Source organism: Phocoena sinus, chromosome 10, assembly GCF_008692025.1.
Source record: "Phocoena sinus isolate mPhoSin1 chromosome 10, mPhoSin1.pri, whole genome shotgun sequence".
In the NCBI taxonomy this organism is placed as follows: Eukaryota; Metazoa; Chordata; class Mammalia; order Artiodactyla; family Phocoenidae; genus Phocoena; species Phocoena sinus.
This window is the reverse complement of record NC_045772.1, coordinates 99,298,209-99,318,450: the sequence shown is the minus strand read 5'-3', so window position 1 is coordinate 99,318,450 and position 20,242 is coordinate 99,298,209. Positions and strand designations below refer to the sequence as shown.

Genomic DNA, 20,242 nt, shown 5'->3' with positions numbered 1-20,242 from the left:
TCCCAGTCCACGGATGCTTTGCGTGGGCACGGAGAATGCGGAACCCTGGCTGGCATATTTCTCCATAAATTCCCAGCTAGAGAGACCCTCTCTGCAAGCCTCACTTGGATGCAGTGTTTTAGAATAGATGATTCCTACTGGGAGACCATGAGCATTTGAGGTCCTCAGGGGGAAGAGGTGGCATTTAAGCTTTCTTTTTTTTTTAAACAGAAAAACCACTTTGAAGATAGGCAGGGTTGGGTGTTCTTGTGGCCCACGTGCTGGAGCCCTTGGAGCACACGCTTTCCCAGTACTTTTTCTTTCCTTTCCTCATTTGTTTGGAGCTGGGGAAGCACCTCTCCTCTGGATGCCACCACGGGTTCCCAACAACAGAATGGAGAGTTGAGAGTGACCCACGGATTCAGCTCGTCGAAACTCTACAGAGGAAGATGACCGGGAACGCCAGGGACTTGAAGCGCCGGGACAGATCTTAGCCACGCCCTCCCACTTCTCTCTTGATAACTCCCTCCCCAGGGTCTTCAGCAACTTGGGGCAGAGCTGGGATTAGAATTTGAGACTCCTGATTTCAGTTCAGTGCTTCCCCGCCCCCCCTCCCCAGAACTCCATGCTTTCTCTGCAGCCCGCCGGCCAGGGCACAACTTATACTGTCAGGCAGGAGAATGAAACCCTGGCGTAACCTGATTGGGAAGCGTGCGGGGTGAACTTCCACCCCAGAACGATGCTCTCATCAGCGTGGAACTGATGCTTGACCTTCCACCATTAGAGATTCATTCCTTTGTCACTTGGAGGTGAGGCCGGCTTCCAGAGTATCCTCCTGAAATTTACATACCTCTGGGAAGGCCACCCATGGCTGACAGCTAGCAACCGCCTTGGGCTGTTTCTCCAGGAGAGGTGATAGCTGATGGTGGTAGGGGTGGAGGGGAAGGCGGGGCAGAGAGATATGAAACTCGCTGAAGCAGGAGGACAGAGCTGGGACTGGTGTGAGAACGGGTCCTCCCTGTTATGGACCTTCCATACGTGCTACCACCCACCTGCCCACTACATGTAGGGCAGAACATGACCAGATACACTGGTGGGAAATTCCTGTCACCGAGGTGTGAGCAAATGTTTGGAAACTGAAAGGGAAAGACAGGGCTGCCCACCCATCTGCCCTCTGAGTACACCCAGCCCGAGCCATCGACACTGGGGCGGGTCCCCTCTGCTCCCCCAGGGTATATCGTTTGCATGGACTGACCTGCATGGGCGCTTTCATCCATGGCTGAAGAACAGAGGTGCTTGTGCCGTTATTTTGTGATTGGAAGACAGGCGAAGAGACCGAGGTGGCAGAGGGGATGGGGTGTGAGCTCTGTTCCACCCTGACACGGGGCCTCGTGTCCTGGCAGACGAACGGAAGGGTTAGGGTCAGAAACGGAAAGGGCCGTTTCCCCAGAAGGCTCAGTGAGACTCAGAGCACGAGAAGTGAGCTTGGGAGCTCGCAGATCTGCCCTAGCTTCTGCACGACATCGGGAATTGCCAGGTGCACAGGGAGACAGCAGCCTCCACGGCCATCAGCAGCTTCCTGAGGGACGTTGACAACACGGGCCACGGCAAGGCTCCGGAAGCAAGTTCAAGGTCACTGGATGTTGACCCAGGGGAGCAGAGACGAAGAAGAAGACTCAGCATGAGTGCACGCAGTGTGGTCCTGCAGGGTCCCCTAGAGACCCTTAGGAGGGTCTGCGGGGGGCTAGGGCACTATAAGGGATTCTCTGTCACATGAAGTTTCAAGAAGAGGAACTTTGGACCCTTGTTACTCAGTTGTGACACAGGGTGGAGTGGCCTGGTTATACTGGAGTTCCTCTTACACCAGCCGAGCCCTGCCTGAGATGCTGACAGACAAAAATGCCTCTGATCCCAGGACAGGAAAGGAGCCCTTGGTCCTGCTTAGAGAAAGTCCAGTAGTTCATGGGTGCGATCTCCTTCTTCCCCACCCAAGTCATGGCCATGATTCTACAGGACTGGAAACTTTGTCCCAGACTTGGCTTGGGAAAGGGCAGAGTTTTCAGGGACTGCATTATCCAATCAGGAGAAGAAAGGGGGAAGCCTACCCTTGTCTTATGAACTTGAGGGTAAAATGAGGCGGAAGGAGGGGGATGAGATTTGCTCAGAGCCTCCCAGCTGGAAACCGTGACCTGAACCTTCCAGGGCTGGTTTATGGGACGGCGGGGAAAGATACAGATGGAGATTTGTTTCAAAAAGAAAAGGCCATCTTCGCAGGCTGTAGAAGAGCCAGGGTGTATAAGCAAAGTTGTTCTGATGTCATTCTCCCCCTCTTCCTCAGCCATCCACCTGCCAAGGTGCCGACTCCTTCCTTCCTGCCTGTGATTAATCCCAGTTTGTTCAGGATGCATTCACCGAGTCCTGAAGATGTTGAGTGGCAGATTTGGCCACTTGCATAAGCTGAGTTTTCCAGAAGTTAAGGGAAAAGGGCAATGTCCTCCATACCTGCCAGTATGGTATGCGACCCAGGGTGACACCACTCAGAGCAGTTACTAAGCAGATGTGACAGAAAGAGCTGCAGCAAGAATACGGTTTGATAGGTGCCATTTAGATGGAGTGGCCCTGTCTCGAGCCATCACCCGGTTGACAGATACTGGGCCTCTGGGGGTGTTCTGTTTCGGAGAGTCGAACATAACAGCAGATGCAGTTTTGCAGACTGAAGTCGGTCACATCCACACCCAGCACACCGTCGCACCCGTTTACTGAGGTGTGCAATGAGCCTGGCTCTGGGTCAGGCCGGATGCACCAACCTGACCCACCTTTGTTTTTTTTTAATTAAAGTAGAGTTGATTTACAGTGTTGTGTTCATTTCTGCTCTATAGCAAAGTGATTCAGTTATATATATTTTTTTTCTTTTTAAAATTCTTTTCATTATGGTTTATTACAGGATATCGAATATAGTTCCCTGTGCTCTACAGTAGGACCTTGTTGTTTGTCTACTTTATATGTAATGGTTTTCATCTGCTCAACCCAATCTCCCACTCCGTCCTGCCCCACTCCCCCTCCCGCTTGGCAACAACAGGTCTGTTCTCTATGTCTGTGAGTCTGTTTCTGTTTTGTAGGTAGGTTCATTTGTGTCATATTTTAGATTCCACATATAAGTGATATCATATGGTATTTGTCTTTCTCTTTCTGACTTACTTCACTTAGTATGACCTTCTCTAAGTCCATCCATATTGCTGCAAATGGCATTATTTCATTTTTTTTTTATGGCTGAATATATTCCATTGTATATATGTACCACATCTTCTTTATCCATTCATCTGTCGATGGACATTTAGGTTGCTTCCATGTCTTGGCTATTGTAAATAGTGCTGCTATGAACATAGGGGTACATGTATCTTTTGGAATTACGGTTTTCTCAGGGTATATGCCCAGGAGTGGGATTGCTGGATCATATGGTAGTTCTATTTTTAGTTTTCGGAGGAACCTCCATGCTGTTCTCCATAGAGGCTGCACCAGCTTACATTCCCGCCACCAGTGTAGGAGCATTCCCTTTCCTGCACACCTGCTCCAGCATTTGTTGTTTGCAGACTTTTAAACGACGGCCATTCTGACCGGCATGAGGCGCTACCTCACTGTAGTTTTGATTTGCGTTTCTCTAATAATCGGTGATGCTGAGCATCTTTTTGTGTGCCGATCCGGCCCACCTCTTTCTGCAGGTGGGGATTTCGGGGCTCAGAGAAGTGAAGCGATGTGCCCAAAGTCACAGAGGAAAGTATCAGAATCTGGATGTAAAACCAGGTCTGTGCTCTTCCTCCTGGTGGAGCTGTGGGCAGGCACGGGCTCTAGGCTATGTTCAGTCCCCCGTTAGGAACGGGCTCACCTCTGGGCTTGGTGTGGACTCAGTGCCTGGCCTGGCACTGCTTGGCCTGCAGTCACTGCTCTGAGGTCCCCAGGCTCCCCCTCCTCCCGTGAGGCCCTAGGAGAGAAGCGGCATGTCCACAGGAGAGGCCCTTAGCTTTTCCAGAATATTTCTATCCCAAGAGAGGGAAGCCCTTCCCTCTGGAAGCCACAGCTGCATTTGAATTAAACGGATACCCGGACGGTCCACGGAACCGAAGCCACTCTTTCCTTGCTGTGTGATTTTTAAATGTCACCCAACCTGTATGCAATTTTTCCCATGGAATAACCCTGAGAGATACGTGAGGATGATAACTGATTTTTGTTTTCCCCACAGGCGAATCAGCCCCAGAGTGGACCGCTCCTGATAGGATGAGAACTCTGGCCGGCTTCGCCAGCAACCCAGCTGGACGCTGTCTGGACCACCGCCCGTGGCCAACGTTGTGTACTGGGGACAACACATTAATCTGAACAGATTTTGAAGCCAAGACTCATGAGACAGGTATAAATTCTATTTGCACGCACCTGGAAACATAAAATGGGGCAGACAAGCGATTTTTGGGTAATCTGCCAATTTGCACGATTCATGCATTGATATGGATCACTGAGACCTGATAGGGTTGTAATTGACCAGAGCCCCGCAGCCCGGGCTGTCAAGGAATTCACTGGTTTTCCCATCGAGCTCTGTTCCTTCGTAAGCGTCTGGGAAATCAAGTGATGACTATTTATAACGACCACTTGGTGATGACTTTGAGACCGCTAAAGTCAAACAGGACGGTTTAAAAAACTGGCATCTGCCCTTTGACCTCTGGAAAGCCCTAATCCTGGCCCAGTGCTGGAGTGACCATTGTAATGAACGTTAGCTGCAGGCCCCCTTTGTAAGTCTCCGACTCGACAGGAGCGGACCTTCCATTTGATCACTCTGACACGTCAGGGGAGAGTGTGTCCCACTCCTCAGCCTTTGTTTTGGTCACCAGAGTTGAGTTTTGGTTTGAGATGCATGTGACCGGCCTTTGTTGTTATGTGGGTGTGGTTAGAAACATAATTCATGCCAGACATAAAAGGGACAAAGCAGAAAGGGGGTGTGGGGCTTGTCTCATGCAAACCCCTTCTTTTAAAGAAGAGGCAGGGGGCTCAGAGAGGGAAAGTGACTTCCTCGAAGCCACCCAGCTATTGAACGACAGAGCTGGGACTAGAGCACAGATCCGATGGCCCCCGGCAGTGATGCTGTCCCTGAGCGTCACGCCGTTACTGTCCCACGTGGATAGACATGGTCCTCTCCGGAGAGATGCTGGGAAGGAAACTCACTTTTCTTAGAACGCTATTTCCTAGGAAATGTGCTTAATGCTTTATCTACGGTGGTTCATTTTATTCTCCCAATGCATCTGCCAGAGAGCGATCACCAGGAAGCCACTCTTGTACCGATGGAGAGGCTACCTACCGGTCTGCAGGACCACAAAGCCCAGGCCCTTTCTCCCAGGCTCTGGCCAAAGGTCTCTCCTTCCTTTTGCTTCTTCTTCCCTCGGCGTCTCTCACACTTTCAGGCATCCTCTGATAGCCTGAAATGGGAGGTTTTAAGTGGTGTAAGGTTTCCTTGGGTTAAGGGGTCACGGGTGGGTCACGTCTTATGGGCAAGTCTGCAACACGACAAATGTTATCTCAAAAGGGACCAAACAAGACTCCTCTGGGAGGTGGAGGCTGTGGTTTTCCAGGTGGCGGGTTTCTATCAGGCCCCGTGAAAAGTGGCAGTGGCATCCTGCCTCCAAGCCAGGCTCTCCTTCCGGCACAGCCTCCTGGAAGGAATGGGAAATGAAGGTGGCCCCGAAAGCCTGAGTATCCCAAGTGGCATGTAATTGATGCCTACTTTTTTTTTTTTTTTTTTGTCTTTATTATTTTTCAGACTATAGAGCCTCTTGGTAACATCCAATTCATGCCTGGCTGCCTAGACTTGGAATCAATCTGGTTTCCCTCTAGGGAAAAATACCCCATGTCTCAGCCCATCTCGTGAACACTTTGCCAGGCTGTAGAGCTCTTGGTGTCGAAATGCGTTTTAAACAAGGATCGTGTCTTTTATTTCAGGGATCTTCCCCCTCAAGTGCTTACTCCGGGGTTTTGAATGCAGTAAATATTTTTGTACTCGACATCGGAATAGCAGATGGGAAGGGAGGCTGGATGTGCACCTTCCAAGGGTTCAGGCTACACTCTGAGGAAGCACATTTTGGAGAGGATCTGGCAATAAAAATTAAAATGATATCACTTTTGGGAAACTATCTTATGGAAGCAAAGCTCCTGTTTATAAGGGTGTAAAAGAACATTTATTGCAGAATTCCTTAGAGTGACATTCAAGATACTTAGAATGACTTGAGAATCCATCAGTAGGGTGCTGGTTTACGAAAGCATGGCTTATGCACACATTGAGAAGTTTTACAGCTTTTAAAAATAATAACTTGGGGGCTTCCCTGGTGGCACAGTGGTTGAGAGTCCGCCTGCCGATGCAGGGGACACGGGCTCGTGCCCCGGTCCGGGAAGATCCCACATGCCGCGGAGCAGCTGGGCCCGTGAGCCATGGCCGCTGGGTCTGCGCGTCCGGAGCCTGTGCTCCGCAACGGGAGAGGCCATAGCAGTGAAAGGCCCGCGTACCGCAAAAAAAGAAAAATAAAATAATAATAACTTGGATTTACATGTAATAACATAGAAAGGAGTCTATAATACACTGTGTAACAAAGAAACCGAGTTGCTGAGCCATGTGTACTATTCCACGTCTATACAACACATATACAGAGTTTCAATGTACGATTTTACAGCTTTACCATGGTGTGAAAGTGATCCACATTCAGTAGGAACCATACTTTGAATGTTGAGTTTTGATCCTTTCCCGGGCTAGCGATAGGCAGGGAAACCCTCCCTCGTGATGCCGGGCAGTGGCAGCGACCAGGTCTCCCCGTCAGCCCCGAGATCACAGTAAACGACCGACATACTTATAACCGTTCTGTACTCAGACAGCCGTTCTGTGTTTCACTTTCAGTTCAGTACGCAATACATTACATGGTGTATTTGACACTTTGTTATAAAATAGGCCTTGGGTGAGATGATTTTGTCCGACTGCAGGCTAATGTAAGTGTTCCGAGCATGTTTAACGTAGGCCGAGCTAAGCTGTGATGTTTGGGAGGGTTAAGTGTGTTAAGCACATTTTTGACTTATGGTATTTTCCATCTGGGAGGGTTTTATCAGGAGGTAACCTGACTGTAAGTCAAGGAAGGTCTATTCATACGTTTGCATGAGAAACAAATGGAGGATACACAGCAAAATGTTAGTATCACCGTAGAGGGGTAATATTGTACATTTAAAAAAATCTAGCGGAGGTTTATATTAAAGAAAAAACCCTTTGGGAATGGAATGGAAGAAATAGATCAGGGTGGTTAACTGGTCCAGAAAGGAAACAGGTGGAATCAAGCACAGCTTTCTTTGCCGCCTCCATTCTCTGTGCACCTTCAGGTAGGGCCACCCGTGAAACTCCAGAGATCAGCCCTGTGCTACGGCAGGTCACAGTGTGTTATATGCCCCAAGAGGCATCAGTACTTAATGCTTTTGGGGGGCCAAGGCTGCGAAACTTCCCATCCATAAAAGTTTTGGAAGCACACAAGAACTTTGGTATCTTGATAAAGAAGCTGTCCCCAACCTTACCTGAATGGAGGCTACTGGTCCAGGCCTTAAAGCCTCCAGGGTCTCCCTGTCCATATCAATAGATAGCTCTGGCAGGGCCTTCCTGACTATAAGCCATTTATTATAGCTGTATTTAACCTCTAAGAACCAATCCATATGACCTCTGATAGTACCTTAATCCCTAACCAACTCCTCCTGGAAGACAGGTCATCAGGGTAGGGCTGTCTTTTGATCTTTTAGTCCAGAATGCCTGGCACAGTGCTTGGCTACTGTAGTAGCTGTGGTATAAGGGCTAATGGAAGAAAACGTGTGTTAAGTTCCTGTACCAGATAGCCTGAGTTGATTTCTAGCTGGCTTTGGGTGGACTCAGGAGAGATTTTCCAGAAAAGGGGGAGCCTTTATGAGAGGCTTGAAAAAGAGGAACGGAGTAGCGTGTACAACTTCCACCAAGAAGAAAAAGCTGCTTTTTGTCGCGATAGCACTGTAGAAAGAATATTTTAGTATCTTTAAGGGCTCTGCCACTGTGTCCCTCTTCTGCTTTCTCCAGAGAAGTTTGGGTTCCATCGTAGGCCACTGAGAAAACGTCTGGGTGTCTTTGGAGTCCTTCTCACCCTGAGAGAAAGGCAGGTGAAAATAGTCTAGCTCTTCAGGGGCCTAAAACACCAAGGATTAAGCTCTGACTGCAGACCTACTAAGAAAATGCCTCCCAAATACAGTGAGAATAGACAGTCAAACCAAACAGTATCATATCCAGCACAAAGCCACAGTGAGTTGATTCAATCAGACATTATCCGAGCAAGGAAGACATAACATTCCGGTTTTAATGGCAAGAAAAAAAAAAAAAAGGGAAGAAACCCAAATTACTTTGCAGGCGTTGGTGGCACTCTTACAAGTTGTTTTTCGGAACACAGTTTAAGAAATAATTCAGCCTTGGGTTGGGGAGAATTAGGACGGCAGAGGCTCTTGTGCAGGAGAACTTCCCAGGTGTGGGGCCGTCTGGAGGCTCAGCCAGGTAGTCGGCTGACGCAGCCTTGGCTTGTCTCCCATCTCCCAGAAGACACGAAGCGCACTGCTGGGTTCGCTGCTGGGAGGTGGTGATGGATAACGGCTGTGGCCTGATTCTTGAGGAGCCATGGATTCACTGCAGCGTGTCTCGGCCATATGTGAGCCCTGGCCACGTGTGAGGTTCCCTGAGGGGGAAGACACACGCTATTTCTTACACAGCCCCTTTTATTGAAGCAAGCACACGTGAACAGGCTAGAATCTGGGCTTTCCCAGGCAGTATGGTCTGCAGGTCGGAGAAGCGGCATCCTGGCCCCCCGGGCACTGGATTTTGGGAGGCAGCAGAGGAACGGTTGGTTGGCTCCTGGAGTAGAGCTACTACACACAGTCTTCACCTTCTGGAGGCCTGGGAGGAGATGATTACGGGATGGAACTTCAGAGGCCTTGCTCAACCTTCCAGGGTTTGCAGCTCTGCTGCAACAGCTACACCAAATCGTTAGTCCAACTGAAACCTTCTAGAACCACTCCCTTGTTCCTGGAACCTGGGTAACCTCCTGGATTCGCAAGCCGACTCTACCACTGGGGCAGTTCTCTGTGTTTCTGTGTCATCTGTTATGATGTGGGGACAGTGACAGCATCTCTCTACCTCAAAGAGTTGTCGAAAGAACTTCATGAGGACACATCTCCAGCACATAAGGGCTCTGTCAAGTTTAACTCAGAGCCTAGCACAGTGCCTAGCAAAGGTTAGCACAACGTCCGTGGTCTGACCATAAGCCGGGCCTTGTTTTAAGCATTTTACATGTACTCTTCAATACATTTTGTGGCACTGAAGATCTAGCATAAGAAAAATGACATAAGCAAAATGTGTCTTCGGGACCTCTGTACCCAGTAGGACCTACTGTGCAGACCACTTATTTAACTCACATCCTGGAGAAGTCCCTGTACTCCTTGTCATACGTCCTTTTGCCTCCCAGCAGAGTCCTTTCCAAAGCTCTTCTACAAAAGTTCTCTCTGTGTCAAAGCCTCCAGGGTGATTAAATTAAGATCTGTTCAATGGTCATTCCAGTATCTTTTGTTGCCTGTTGCTAAGCCCAGGGCCTATTCATGAGCTAGGTATATAAGTGATGCCCAGTAAGTTCTTTGTGGAATGACTAAATCTTGCAAAAGACTATGTGACATACCTATACAAAAGAGAAGGAGAAAGACCGAATTCTTGTGAACAGCGGGGATGGTGAGAAAATGCTACCGCAAAATGCCTACTATGTGCTAGGCACTTTTCATGCATCGTGAATTTTCACAACTCCAGGAGATGGGTATCCAGGTAATCTTTTGCTGTGTAGCAAATTACGCCCAAACTTAGTCTCTTAAACGTAACAGTTATTTTGCTTGTGAATTTGTAAAGAGGTGGGAGCGTAGAAGGGGCAACTCCTCTCTGCTCCAAGGTGGCTCTGCAGAGGACAGGAGTGTCCACTTTCAGGACCGCTCAGTCTTGTCCTCCAGCCACTCTGGAGCCACCCTGGTGGCCTGGCCTCCCCAGGCTGGCTCGGGGTTGGATGGGTCGGACTAGAAAACTCTTTGCTATGAGAATACAGCTCTCCATCTCAGCCTCTCCACTCCCCCTTCCAAGGGGAGCCGTGCTTGGGGAGAAGCCAAGCCAAGCAAAAGATTTCAACAGAGAATGGAGGAAACACACCCACTGAGGTTCTCATAGCAACATAATCACGCACAGGCAGCAGCCTATTTCGGTGGGAGCTTGTCTGAGCTTCCCTCCCCGCCCCGGTTAGTCACAGAATGGACGCACTGCACAGGCTGCAGCAGTATGAGGTGGGGCAGGGTGGGGACAGAGCGCGGGACTGGAAGCCAGGGGGCTGGGGAGCTGCTCTGAGATGCTCTGTCCGCTAGCCGATGGATCACAGACACGTGTCCTCTCTCTGATCTCGGGCTCCTTATCCGTAAAATGAGAGTATAGGACGGAAGAACTGGGAAGACCCTTTCTGGTTTCTGTTGACTGTACAAGTACTGAGCCTCTCTTGGTAGGAGATCAGATGTCTCAAGATCTTTCGTCTCTGAGAAGGATGCTTAGAGAAAATGCGGTTCAAGAGGGTAAAGGTCACTCCTTAGATTCAGCTCATTTGCCCACCACCACCTTCTGCGCGTTGGCAGGATGTGAAAGGGAAGGAGGATGACCAGGTGTTGCCAGACTCTGCTGGCTCACCCTGAATACGCATCCAGGTTTGTGGTCTGAGAGAGGAGAAGGTTAAGGAGGTTAAGGTCATTCTTTCATTTAAATGTACTCCTTCCTCAACACACACACACTCACACACACTCACACACACACACTCACACACACACACACATACACACTCACCCACTAACTCAAGCCTCTTGCCCACTCTCCATCCCCTCCTCCACTTATTGCAATGTATCCTCTCTTTCCCGAGGACCAGGTGATGGAAATGTCTTTAGATCCTGGCCCATTTCTTCAATGGACTCCGGTTAGTTGAGGGCAATCAGGCTCACACCTCCTGGCTGTCAAAGGTGACGTTAAATAACAAATAGGGCATGCGTGCAGGACTGCTCTGCCTAGGTAAGCACAGGGGGGAAGGGAAGAGAGCCAGGACGCCCAAGGAGCCCCTTTTAGGTCCCTGCCCTTGACTTGTGAACTGAAAGCTTGAAAGTGCAGCTGTCTTCGAAGGAGTCAGCCCCAGAGGCCTGTTGTAATGGGGGACACAGAGCGCCCCCCCCAGCCCGTTTTAATCCCCACCCGCCTGACAGATGGCCAGTAAGACAGAGAGAAAGAAGCTCTCAAAGTGAAGACAGGAATGCATTGTATAAAAATTCACACCTTCTGCTGCCGCCCAAACTCCCTTAAAAAAGGATCGAGAGGATCCTAATGGGTACGTGACATCCTCCTCCCCTCCCATAGAAGGGACTTCAGAATCTGGTGATGCTGGGGGAGGGGTGAGGAGGGAGAAGAGAGATGTGTGGGCAGGGGGCTGCCAGGGGAGACCGGGGCAGGGGGAGCGCGGCGGAAGGCTCACCCATCTGACTTTCTCCCACCCTCTTTCCCAGGCCACCTCTGGCTGAACCTTGGTCCCACCCTCTCGGCCTGGGCGAGGCTTGGAGCCCCAGGTCCTTGGAGAGGGAGAGTGGGAGAAAAAAGGGGTCATGATGCTACACGTAGTCCTAGAGTTGAAAGAGTTAAGGACCCTCCCTCATCCAGGCATCCACCCCGTGGCTCCCCAAACCCCAAACGCGGAGGAAGGATGCATGAATTGGCAGCGGAGCGGGAGAGCTGGGGTGGGGGGGCGCTGGGATGGGAGCGAGGTGACCGTGGCCCAGCCTTGCCCAGGGCCCGTCCTCGGTGGGAAGACGCACACCGGGTCCGAGGACCTGCCGGAGCCCAGCCCCGGCGCCTGCCTTCTCCGAGCATCACGCGTGGCCCGGCTGCGTCCGCGCAGCCCTCGCCCCCCCTCCCTGCCCCCCGCCCCAGCAAGTTGTCCACGGCGCCCGGGAGTGGAGGCGGCCCAGAGACCCCCGGAGCCCGGGCGAGGGGGCGGCCCGGGGCGCGGGGGCCCTCTCGGTCTGCGCCCAGCAGCAGCCTCCCGCCCGGCCCAACCTCCTCCCCGCCCCCACTCACCGGCTCAGCCCCCGGGAGGGACGCGCAGGAAGCGTGTTGCTTCGCCCGCTGATCGGCAGAAGTTGAGAGGAGTTGTCGACTGCCTCGGCCGGCCGGACTTTGCGAGCAGCCGGCGAGGAGCCGCCGCCGCCGCCGCCTCCGCGGAGCCTTCGGGGCTCCCTCCCTCCTGCCTGGCCCGCAGCGCGGGTGGAGAGAGGCGGAGAGGGGGTCGCGGGCGCCACAGGAACTCGAAACTGTGTGAAGGAATCCGAAGCCGATGAGAAGGGAGGAAAATAAAACAAGTGGAGACTGCAGGAAAAGACTCCACCGCGGTTGATGGTACCGGGCTGATGCTCCAGCAGAGGGACTGGGTTGGGCTTTTATTTTATTTTTTTTTTCCTCCCATTTTCTCTTTCTCTCTCTCTTTTAAAGCTACACCAGCTCTCTCTTTCGGCACTATCTCCGTATCACCAAACCCTTGCTGGCTCTTATGGGCATGAAACACTCCTCCCGCTGCCTGCTCCTAAGGAGGAAAATGGCGGAGAACACGGCCGAGAACACCGAGGTAAGGAGGCGAGAGGCCGGGCTCGGAGACCCCGCAGCCCGCCGGGACCCCCGCGCCGCGCGCCGCCGCCGCCGCCGCCGCCGCCGGCCGCCGCCGCCGGCCGCTCCGCACCTGGTGCCAAACTTTCCCAGCTCCATCCCGCTTGCTTCTGCCGGCCGTGTGCGCGTGTGTGCGTGTGTGTGTGTGTGTGTGTGTGTGTGTGTGCGTGTGCTGGGTGCGGGAAAGACAGTGCCTGTCTCAGGCCCCCTCCCTCTTGAAAATGCAAAAGAGTCGCTCTCACCCCAGCTCCCTCTCCTGCCCCCCGCTGCTCGCTTTCCACCCTCCCCCACCCCACGTCCCAAACGCCGGGCGGCCGAACTCCCCTGCCCTCCCCTCTGGGCTCCGTTAGGGCTCCAGGGTGCCGGTTTCAGCCGGATCGGGATGGGTGATCCGGGGGCCACGTCTGCTCCCTGCGGCGCCTTGACCGTCTCCGGCCGGCCGCTCCCTCGGCGTTACCCTTCAAGCTCGAGCTCTCGGTCCCCGCGGCACCGCGGAGAGCTCCGGGCCGCGGGGATGGGGGTCGGGGAGGGGGGCCCCGTGCGCCGTGCCGGGATGGCACTTGGGCACCACCAACAGACCCTCGCGCCCAGATCCGGGCCGGGGAGAGGTCTGCCCTCCAGCACCTACGAGCCGCCTCTGGGACGCTAACCCTGGGGAGGAAGCTCGGGCCGCGGCCACCTTCAGGACCAGGGACAGCGCCCGCTCCTGCCGCAGCCGAGCCCACGCGGGCCGTGGGGCCTGCGCGCCGCGCTGCATCGGGAAATGGGTCCGCAGCCGCTCGTTCCGCAGCAGTTCCCAGGAGGTCGCTCTAGCTCCGCAAATTGCGTTCTCGTCCCCCGCCTCCGGCAGCCAGCGGCTGCCCTTTCTGTACTCTGGAGTTGGCTCGGAGCCGCAAAGACTGGAGGCTGCGTTCCTTGGCCTCGCTCTGACCCTGCTGTCATTACAACTGGGTTAGCCCGTAGGCTCTGGGCACCTGTAGTCACGAAGGGGATCCCGCGTGGGCAGCCCCCTTACCTTCGTGGAGGAACGGTGCGCCGAGGGGGGGGGGGGGCGGAGTGGGGTATGTGTGTGAAGATCATCCCTTACTCGGTGGCAGGAAAAAGGCAGAGAGCAAATTCCCGGGCTCTATTAATAGCCGGGTGTCTGGTGGGGCTGCCGTGCACTTCACATATGGTTACCCATATGCAGCGTGGGGCGGGATGGAGGTGTGGCACGGGGATTGTCCCTCTGTCTTGCTGGGTTGCAGAAAGGGACAGAGACCCTTCCCGATCTTCTCCCCTCGAGGTCTGAACTGCAGCTGCCTCCTAACCCCACCGCGTAGGCAGCAAAGCTTTGAAAATCCCCGTTCTCTGAGAAACTAGAAGCAGCGTGCATCTGGCAACTGTCGATTTCGAAACAAACACGCTCTGGGGGAGAACAGTGGGGTGTTCGGGAGCTAATGCCGTCGCCTTGAGTTAGGGCAAAGCATGCGCGCCTGCGGTCCCCTCGCCACTTCCTCTTACGCCCCCCCACACCCGCCCCCAGGCAAGCAGACACTCAGAATGATGTGTGGTGCAAGGCAGAGAGCTAGCCTTACCAAACCCCTCGCCCTCCTCCCTCCCATCGCCCACCTGCAGAATGGGTTTCTAAAACTAGCTCAGAGTCCAGGCTTGCACTTCTGTAATCTGTTGGACCAGCGGGCACGTAGCAGTCCCTGCAGCCGTGTGGCTGGAGCGCTAGAAGCAAGAAACAGCTTCTCTCTACCCATCCCCCTACCGCTCGGCTTCTAAAAAAAAAAAAAAAAAAAAAGGTTTTCGCAGTTCTCTAGCCCCCCGGCCCTCCGGTTGTTGCGCCGTGTCTGGGTGCAGACCCCGGCCGGCCAGGTTCCGCACTGTGCACGGCGATGTGAGCTTCCCCACCTCGGCCCGGGTTCAGGGAGTCCGGAGCAGGCAGAACGAACGACGCGCGCCAGGCTATTTTTACATGCTTCCCCCGCAGCTCCGCACTCCCCCTTCTCGGCGGTTGCACATGCCAGCTCTGCTCAAGCATCAATGAAAACAGCAGTATAGGCGGCCGAGCTCCTGCGAGCACAAAAAGAAAAAAAGAAAAAAACCCATGTCGAACGCCTGGCACAAAGTGGGAGGGGCAGATCCAGCTGGGGCTCCGGGAAGGGGAGTGAGTCTGGGGTTCAGTTCTTCACAGCTTCCCCTGAGAAGGGGAAGAATTCAGACTTGGTCAAACGTGGCAATGGAGGCATCCAGGCAGCGTGACAATCACTTGGTTTTCTTCCAGGAACTGGCTGTTTTTGGAATGAGCCAGGACTAGAGCAGTACTTCCAAAAGTGGGGTGTTGTGGGTCTGCCTGCATTTATGGTGAGAGAGAGGGAGGCAAGGATGCCTCTGTGGGGTGGTGTGTTGTGTGTGTGTGTGTGTGTGTGTGTGTGTGTGTGTTTGTTCTATGGTGGTAGCGCTCCTTGTTTTTAATTCAACACGTCTTTATCAAACACTGACTCTGTGCCAGGAATGATTAGCCTCTCGAAGATCCAAAGATGAAGACACCAGGCCCCTGCCCTCAAGGAACTCACAGTCTGGGGGACGGTAGTGCCAGGTGATTGCAGATAGTTCAGTAGCACCTTTTCCTGCCTTTCCTTGGTGTGGTTTACAAGCACTTTATCTCATTTCAATCCTCACCATAATCCTGTGAGATAAGCAAAGATTAGTTTTCATTTCTTAGCCCCATTTACAGGTGGGGATGCTGAGGCTGAGAGGTTCAGCAAATTCTGAAAGTTACCTGGTCAGCTAGGACAGACAGCCTTGGAGCACAGACTGCCCCTGCTTCTGATTCACTGCCCTTTGCCCTACGTTGCTACTTCTATTCTTTTGTTATTATTATTATTATTATTATTTTGGCCGCACTGTACAGCAATGCGGTAATCTTAGTTCCCCGACCAGGGATCGAACCCCTGCCCCTGCAGTGGACGCAGTGATTCTTACTCACTGGACCGCCAGGGAGGTCCCTACGTGACTTCTAAAAAGATGCCACGTTCGGATTGGGAGCAGGAGAGAGAGGGATAGGGAGAGAGGGATGTTTGGGAAGGGAGAGATGCGGTGGTTGGGACAGGCAAGGGTGACAGGGAGAAGGTGACCTCTCACAAGGTTCTTAGGGAGAGATATTTCTAATCCTTAAGCAGGCAGGAGAGAGTGGGGAACAAAAAACCTGCTTGTGAGCAGAGCCTCCCTTGACCGGTGAAGTTTGGAGCTGGGGCGGGGGCAGGGTGGGCATGGTGAGCTCCGTTTCTGCTTTTTCTGGCTCTGTCCCTCAGATGTGCTTCTCCTCCTCAGCCGAGGGCATCATCCCCTGCTCCGCATGTGTCATCGGAAACCTTCTACTGCCTGGTCTCCTTCCCAGCCGGCTGTCCGTGCAGAGGCCACCACCCTCACTAAGGCAACAGCCTCTCTCCTGTTGTCCTCTTCTCTAATCCAGCCCTCGACGGGCTTTCAGAAGTACAGATCTGCTCATGATCAGACATTGCTTTCAAAACTTACCATGTCGCCCTGTTGCCTTTAGGACACAGGATAAAGCCCATTTCCTTAGCCCTTCAGTACCTGCCCCGTGCAGTTCTCTGCAAACACTGACTTCATGCCTGAACGCCTTTGTGCTTCCTGGTTCCTCTACCTGGGCTACTCTACCCACCCCCCTTCTCTCTCGAAACAAAAGGTCTTCCTCACCCAGCAAGACCCAGTTCAAAGGTCTCTTCCTCTCAGCAGCCTTCCCAGATCGACCATTTATCCTCCACTCCACGGAGAGTGAGTTTTCCTTCTCCTTCTTCTGTGTTCCTAACACCTGTCTCTCACTTTTCCTATTACAGGATAATTGGCTTTTTTTTAAAAAAAACATCTTTATTGCAGTACAATTGCTTTACAGTGGTGTGTTAGTTTCTGCTTTATAACAAAGTGAATCAGCTGTACGTATACATATATCCCCGTATCTCCTCGCTCTTGCGTCTCCCTCCCACCCTCCCTATCCCACCCCTCTAGGTGGTCACAAAGCACCGAGCTGATCTCCCATTGGCTTTTTACATGTCTGTTTGTTCAGTTGGATAATGAACTTTTTTGGGGGGGAGGGTGTCTACCCTGTTCGTAACACTGTACCTGACACGGAGTAAATTTAAAATGCTCACAAATGTTGACTGATTCATGAGATTATGAACAAGCTCGTGAGGCTTCTGGGTGTTAATCACTCACGGCTTTCTGAAAATCGGGCTTCCCATCTCCCACTCCTGTGCTTAGGTTATTGTGGACCCTGAAAACTCAAAAAATGAGTGGAGTTTCTGGGAAGCGAGGTGCTGCAAAGCTCGAAGCATGGGTGCACTTTGGTTGCCTGTGTACCTGTTTAATGGTCCATCATTACTGACTCTTCCCCTGGGGTGTTTGTCTGAAGAGCAGATAAATGGATGAATCACAATGCCCAGTTATGAACCCTGGGGGATGATGGACCCTTCTGAGCCTCTGCTTGCTTTACTGGTTCTCGGTGAAAGCCTGATGCATTATTTACCGTGCGACTCCCTGATTGGGGTTTTCGCACCTCAGAGGAGAAGCCCCCGGGGTGAGAAAATAGTTTTAGCACAGGAGTCATTTTGGAGACTGGTTTTGGAATGTGCTATTGACTTACTGGCCTGGGGAGAGAGAATAATTATGGGCTGGGAAAATTCCTACAATAGGACCGTGGGGTTAGGGTACCAATGGGTGCTGCCCTGTGAGTTATGGGGAGAAATGGGCTGAATTCCGACGTCGCTCATGGTTCCCTCTTCTCAGGGTTTTTGGCTCAAGCGTGTGGTCCTATAGCACAAAGGTGAGGGGAGGAGAAGAAAAAGGGCAAGAGGAGGCTGGACCCAGGCCCACTTCTCTGGGGTCTGCATCGTGTCTCTTTCCGACGCGCGTGGGGCTCTCGAGCCAGACTGCCTGGCTTTACACTGAACTCAGTGGACGTGCTGTTATGATGAACAAGTCCCCGAACCCCTCTGGGCCTTGTACGACTGCTGCGATGATTGAATGAGTTAATTCGTGCAAAGGGTTTAGAGCATGGCGAGCTCCCGAGGCCTGCAGGATCGTCAACCTGTCAGCTTTTAGGAGTCGCGCCAGAAAAGCACCAGCTGGATGGACTCTCCTACTTCCTTATTTCTCCAGCTGAAATGATCGCCAAACCACAGTCTACATCCCTCAGCAAACACGGATTTCAGCCCTGAACTGAGCTCAGGAGAATTAAGAAGATGCCCACGTGTCCTTTGCGCCCCCCGCCCCCGAGAGGTGTGGCTCTGCAGAGAGTCCCCCGCTGGCTTCTGGCTGTCAAAGAGGGTGAAACCACACACCCGTCTCTGACTCGGGAGTGGGTTTCATTTCCTCCTCGGTGCTAACTGTGATGTGAAGTGATTATCACATTCCAGCACGGAACGTGCAAAAATCTGTAAAAACAGCATTTACACCTTGGAGTCTACGGTGCCAGCAGGAGAAAAATGAGCAGTGTGGCGAGATGTGAGCTGCCAAGGTAGCTGGAGGTGGGGTCGTGTTGAGTGACAGGCAGGCGTGTTGTCCCATTGTGCACCGACTTGGCGAGAGGAGGGGAAGCGCGGGCGGGAAGGGGCCTCCCGAAGGTCGCTCTGTCCGCGCTTCCAGCCCTGAGCCCACTTCTTGCTCGCACGACGCAGTTGGCCCCTTGGTTGCTTGTTACAAAGCTTCACAGGAGGCAACTTCCCCAAACCCCTTGTGCATCTCAACAGTCAGGAAGTCAGTTCTTCCTTAGGTCTGAGCTCCATCTCTTCCGGTGCAATTGGAGTCACCTTGGTTTATGTTATTCTAAAAGGAGATTAAAAACCGTCTGGTTGCCTTTGCATTTGGGGTTGCAGGAGGGGTGTCTCACCCTCTTTACCAGCCTCTGTTCAGAGCGTTTCCAACCCCTTCCTCTGAAATTCTGGATTAGCCAGGAGAAGCGTGTTTGAGAAGACATGCCCCTCCGGTGGTACCCGGCCCACGGGATACTTCACACCTCAAATGGCTTTTCTCCTTCACTTGTTATTAGAAGTCCCGCAGGTATCACAGCTTTCTCCAGATTTGTAATGGGTGACCCATAAGCAAAGATCTCTTTTTAAAGTGTAATTTTATAAAGTCATAGAATCTTAGAGCCGGATGGGAACTTCAGATCATTCAAATTAAGAGACGGGAAAACATTGCCAACATCAGAGCGCTTCGGTGTTGGCGTCGGGTCCATGTTTCCTCTTAGGTCAACGCCGTTTCTACCCCCTTTAGCACCGACTTGACTGTTTTTACATTTGGTGCTAATTTTCTGGTATATCCTGATATGTAATATCGAAAACCAGCGTTTCCCTACGTAAGATCTAAGAATTGTGCATAGCAAGATCTCTGTCCTTTTCGTACGACACGTAAAATGCTTCGGCATATATCATCTCGTTGAATGGGTGCCGTCGTACGTTACATACATAGACACATATGTTACATTCTGTACACCATACATAACACGTCAAGTTACATATTATTCCCATTGGACAGATGAAGAAACCAAAGCACGGAAAGTTAGTGTTACTTGCCCGAGATCCCACGGCTAGTAAATGATGGAACTCAAACTCTGGTTTTCTAGCCACTGAGACCTCTGCTTTTTCCAGTCCACCGGGCTGTGAAGACAGCAGAAGGAACAGAGTAGACACTTAAAATACAAAGGGAAAGAATGGAGAAGTTAACAGGAGAAACAAAGAATGGTGGATTGGGAAGAAACCGAGGAAAAGATACCAGCCCCGGCTTTCTCCTCCTGCTTTCAGTTCTCACTGCTATGCCCCATGGGTGGCGGGGACCCAGTATAACTTGTGGCCAGGACAGTCCTCGTTCCTCCCGGATGTCCCTGGGTCTGGGAGTCCCGGCTGGTGGGCCAGGCAAAACTCTTGACTAACAAAGTATACCCTTCTGGAAGCTGGACCGAGGCCACCGTGTTAAACCTGAACTCTCATCCAGCTTCTTGCATGGGATGAAATGAATAGCAGAGACTTCAGGACAGGAACTTGGTTTCCTAAATTTATCTTTGTAGTTTTATTTCATCGTCTAGGGCTCATGCAACAAAGTGCCACAAACTGGGGGCTTAAATAACTGAAATTTATTCTCTCACAGTTCTGAAGGCCAGACGTCTGAATCCAGGCGTCAGCAGGGTGGGCTCCTGCTGGAGGTTCTTAGGGGGAAATCTGTTCCCTGACTCTTTCTCCGCTTCTGATGCTTGTCAGCTCTGCTCTGGCTGGTAGACACAGCACTGCCTCTCTGCCTCCGTCTTCACGTGGCCTTTTCTCCTACGTGTGTCTGTATCTCTTCTTCTTCTAAGGACACTAGTCGTATGGAATCAGTGCCCACCCTGTCCAGTATGGCCTCATCTTAATCCGATTACATCAGCGAGGTTCTTGTTTACAAACGAGGTCAAATTCACAGGTAACAGGGGTTAGG

The 20,242-nt window shown here is 52.2% G+C and overlaps 1 protein-coding gene across 1 annotated transcript in view; it reads left to right on the top strand.

Annotated features, from left to right (window-relative positions):
• Positions 1-12,385: 12,385 nt before the first annotated feature.
• The window catches only part of PRMT8 (protein arginine methyltransferase 8), a 78,135-nt gene continuing 70,278 nt past the window's right edge, over positions 12,386-20,242 (top strand). The window contains 2 exon segments of the mRNA XM_032645543.1: positions 12,386-12,502; positions 12,596-12,728. Of these exon segments, the coding sequence (XP_032501434.1) occupies positions 12,654-12,728 (75 nt within the window). The 5' untranslated portion in view covers positions 12,386-12,502; positions 12,596-12,653.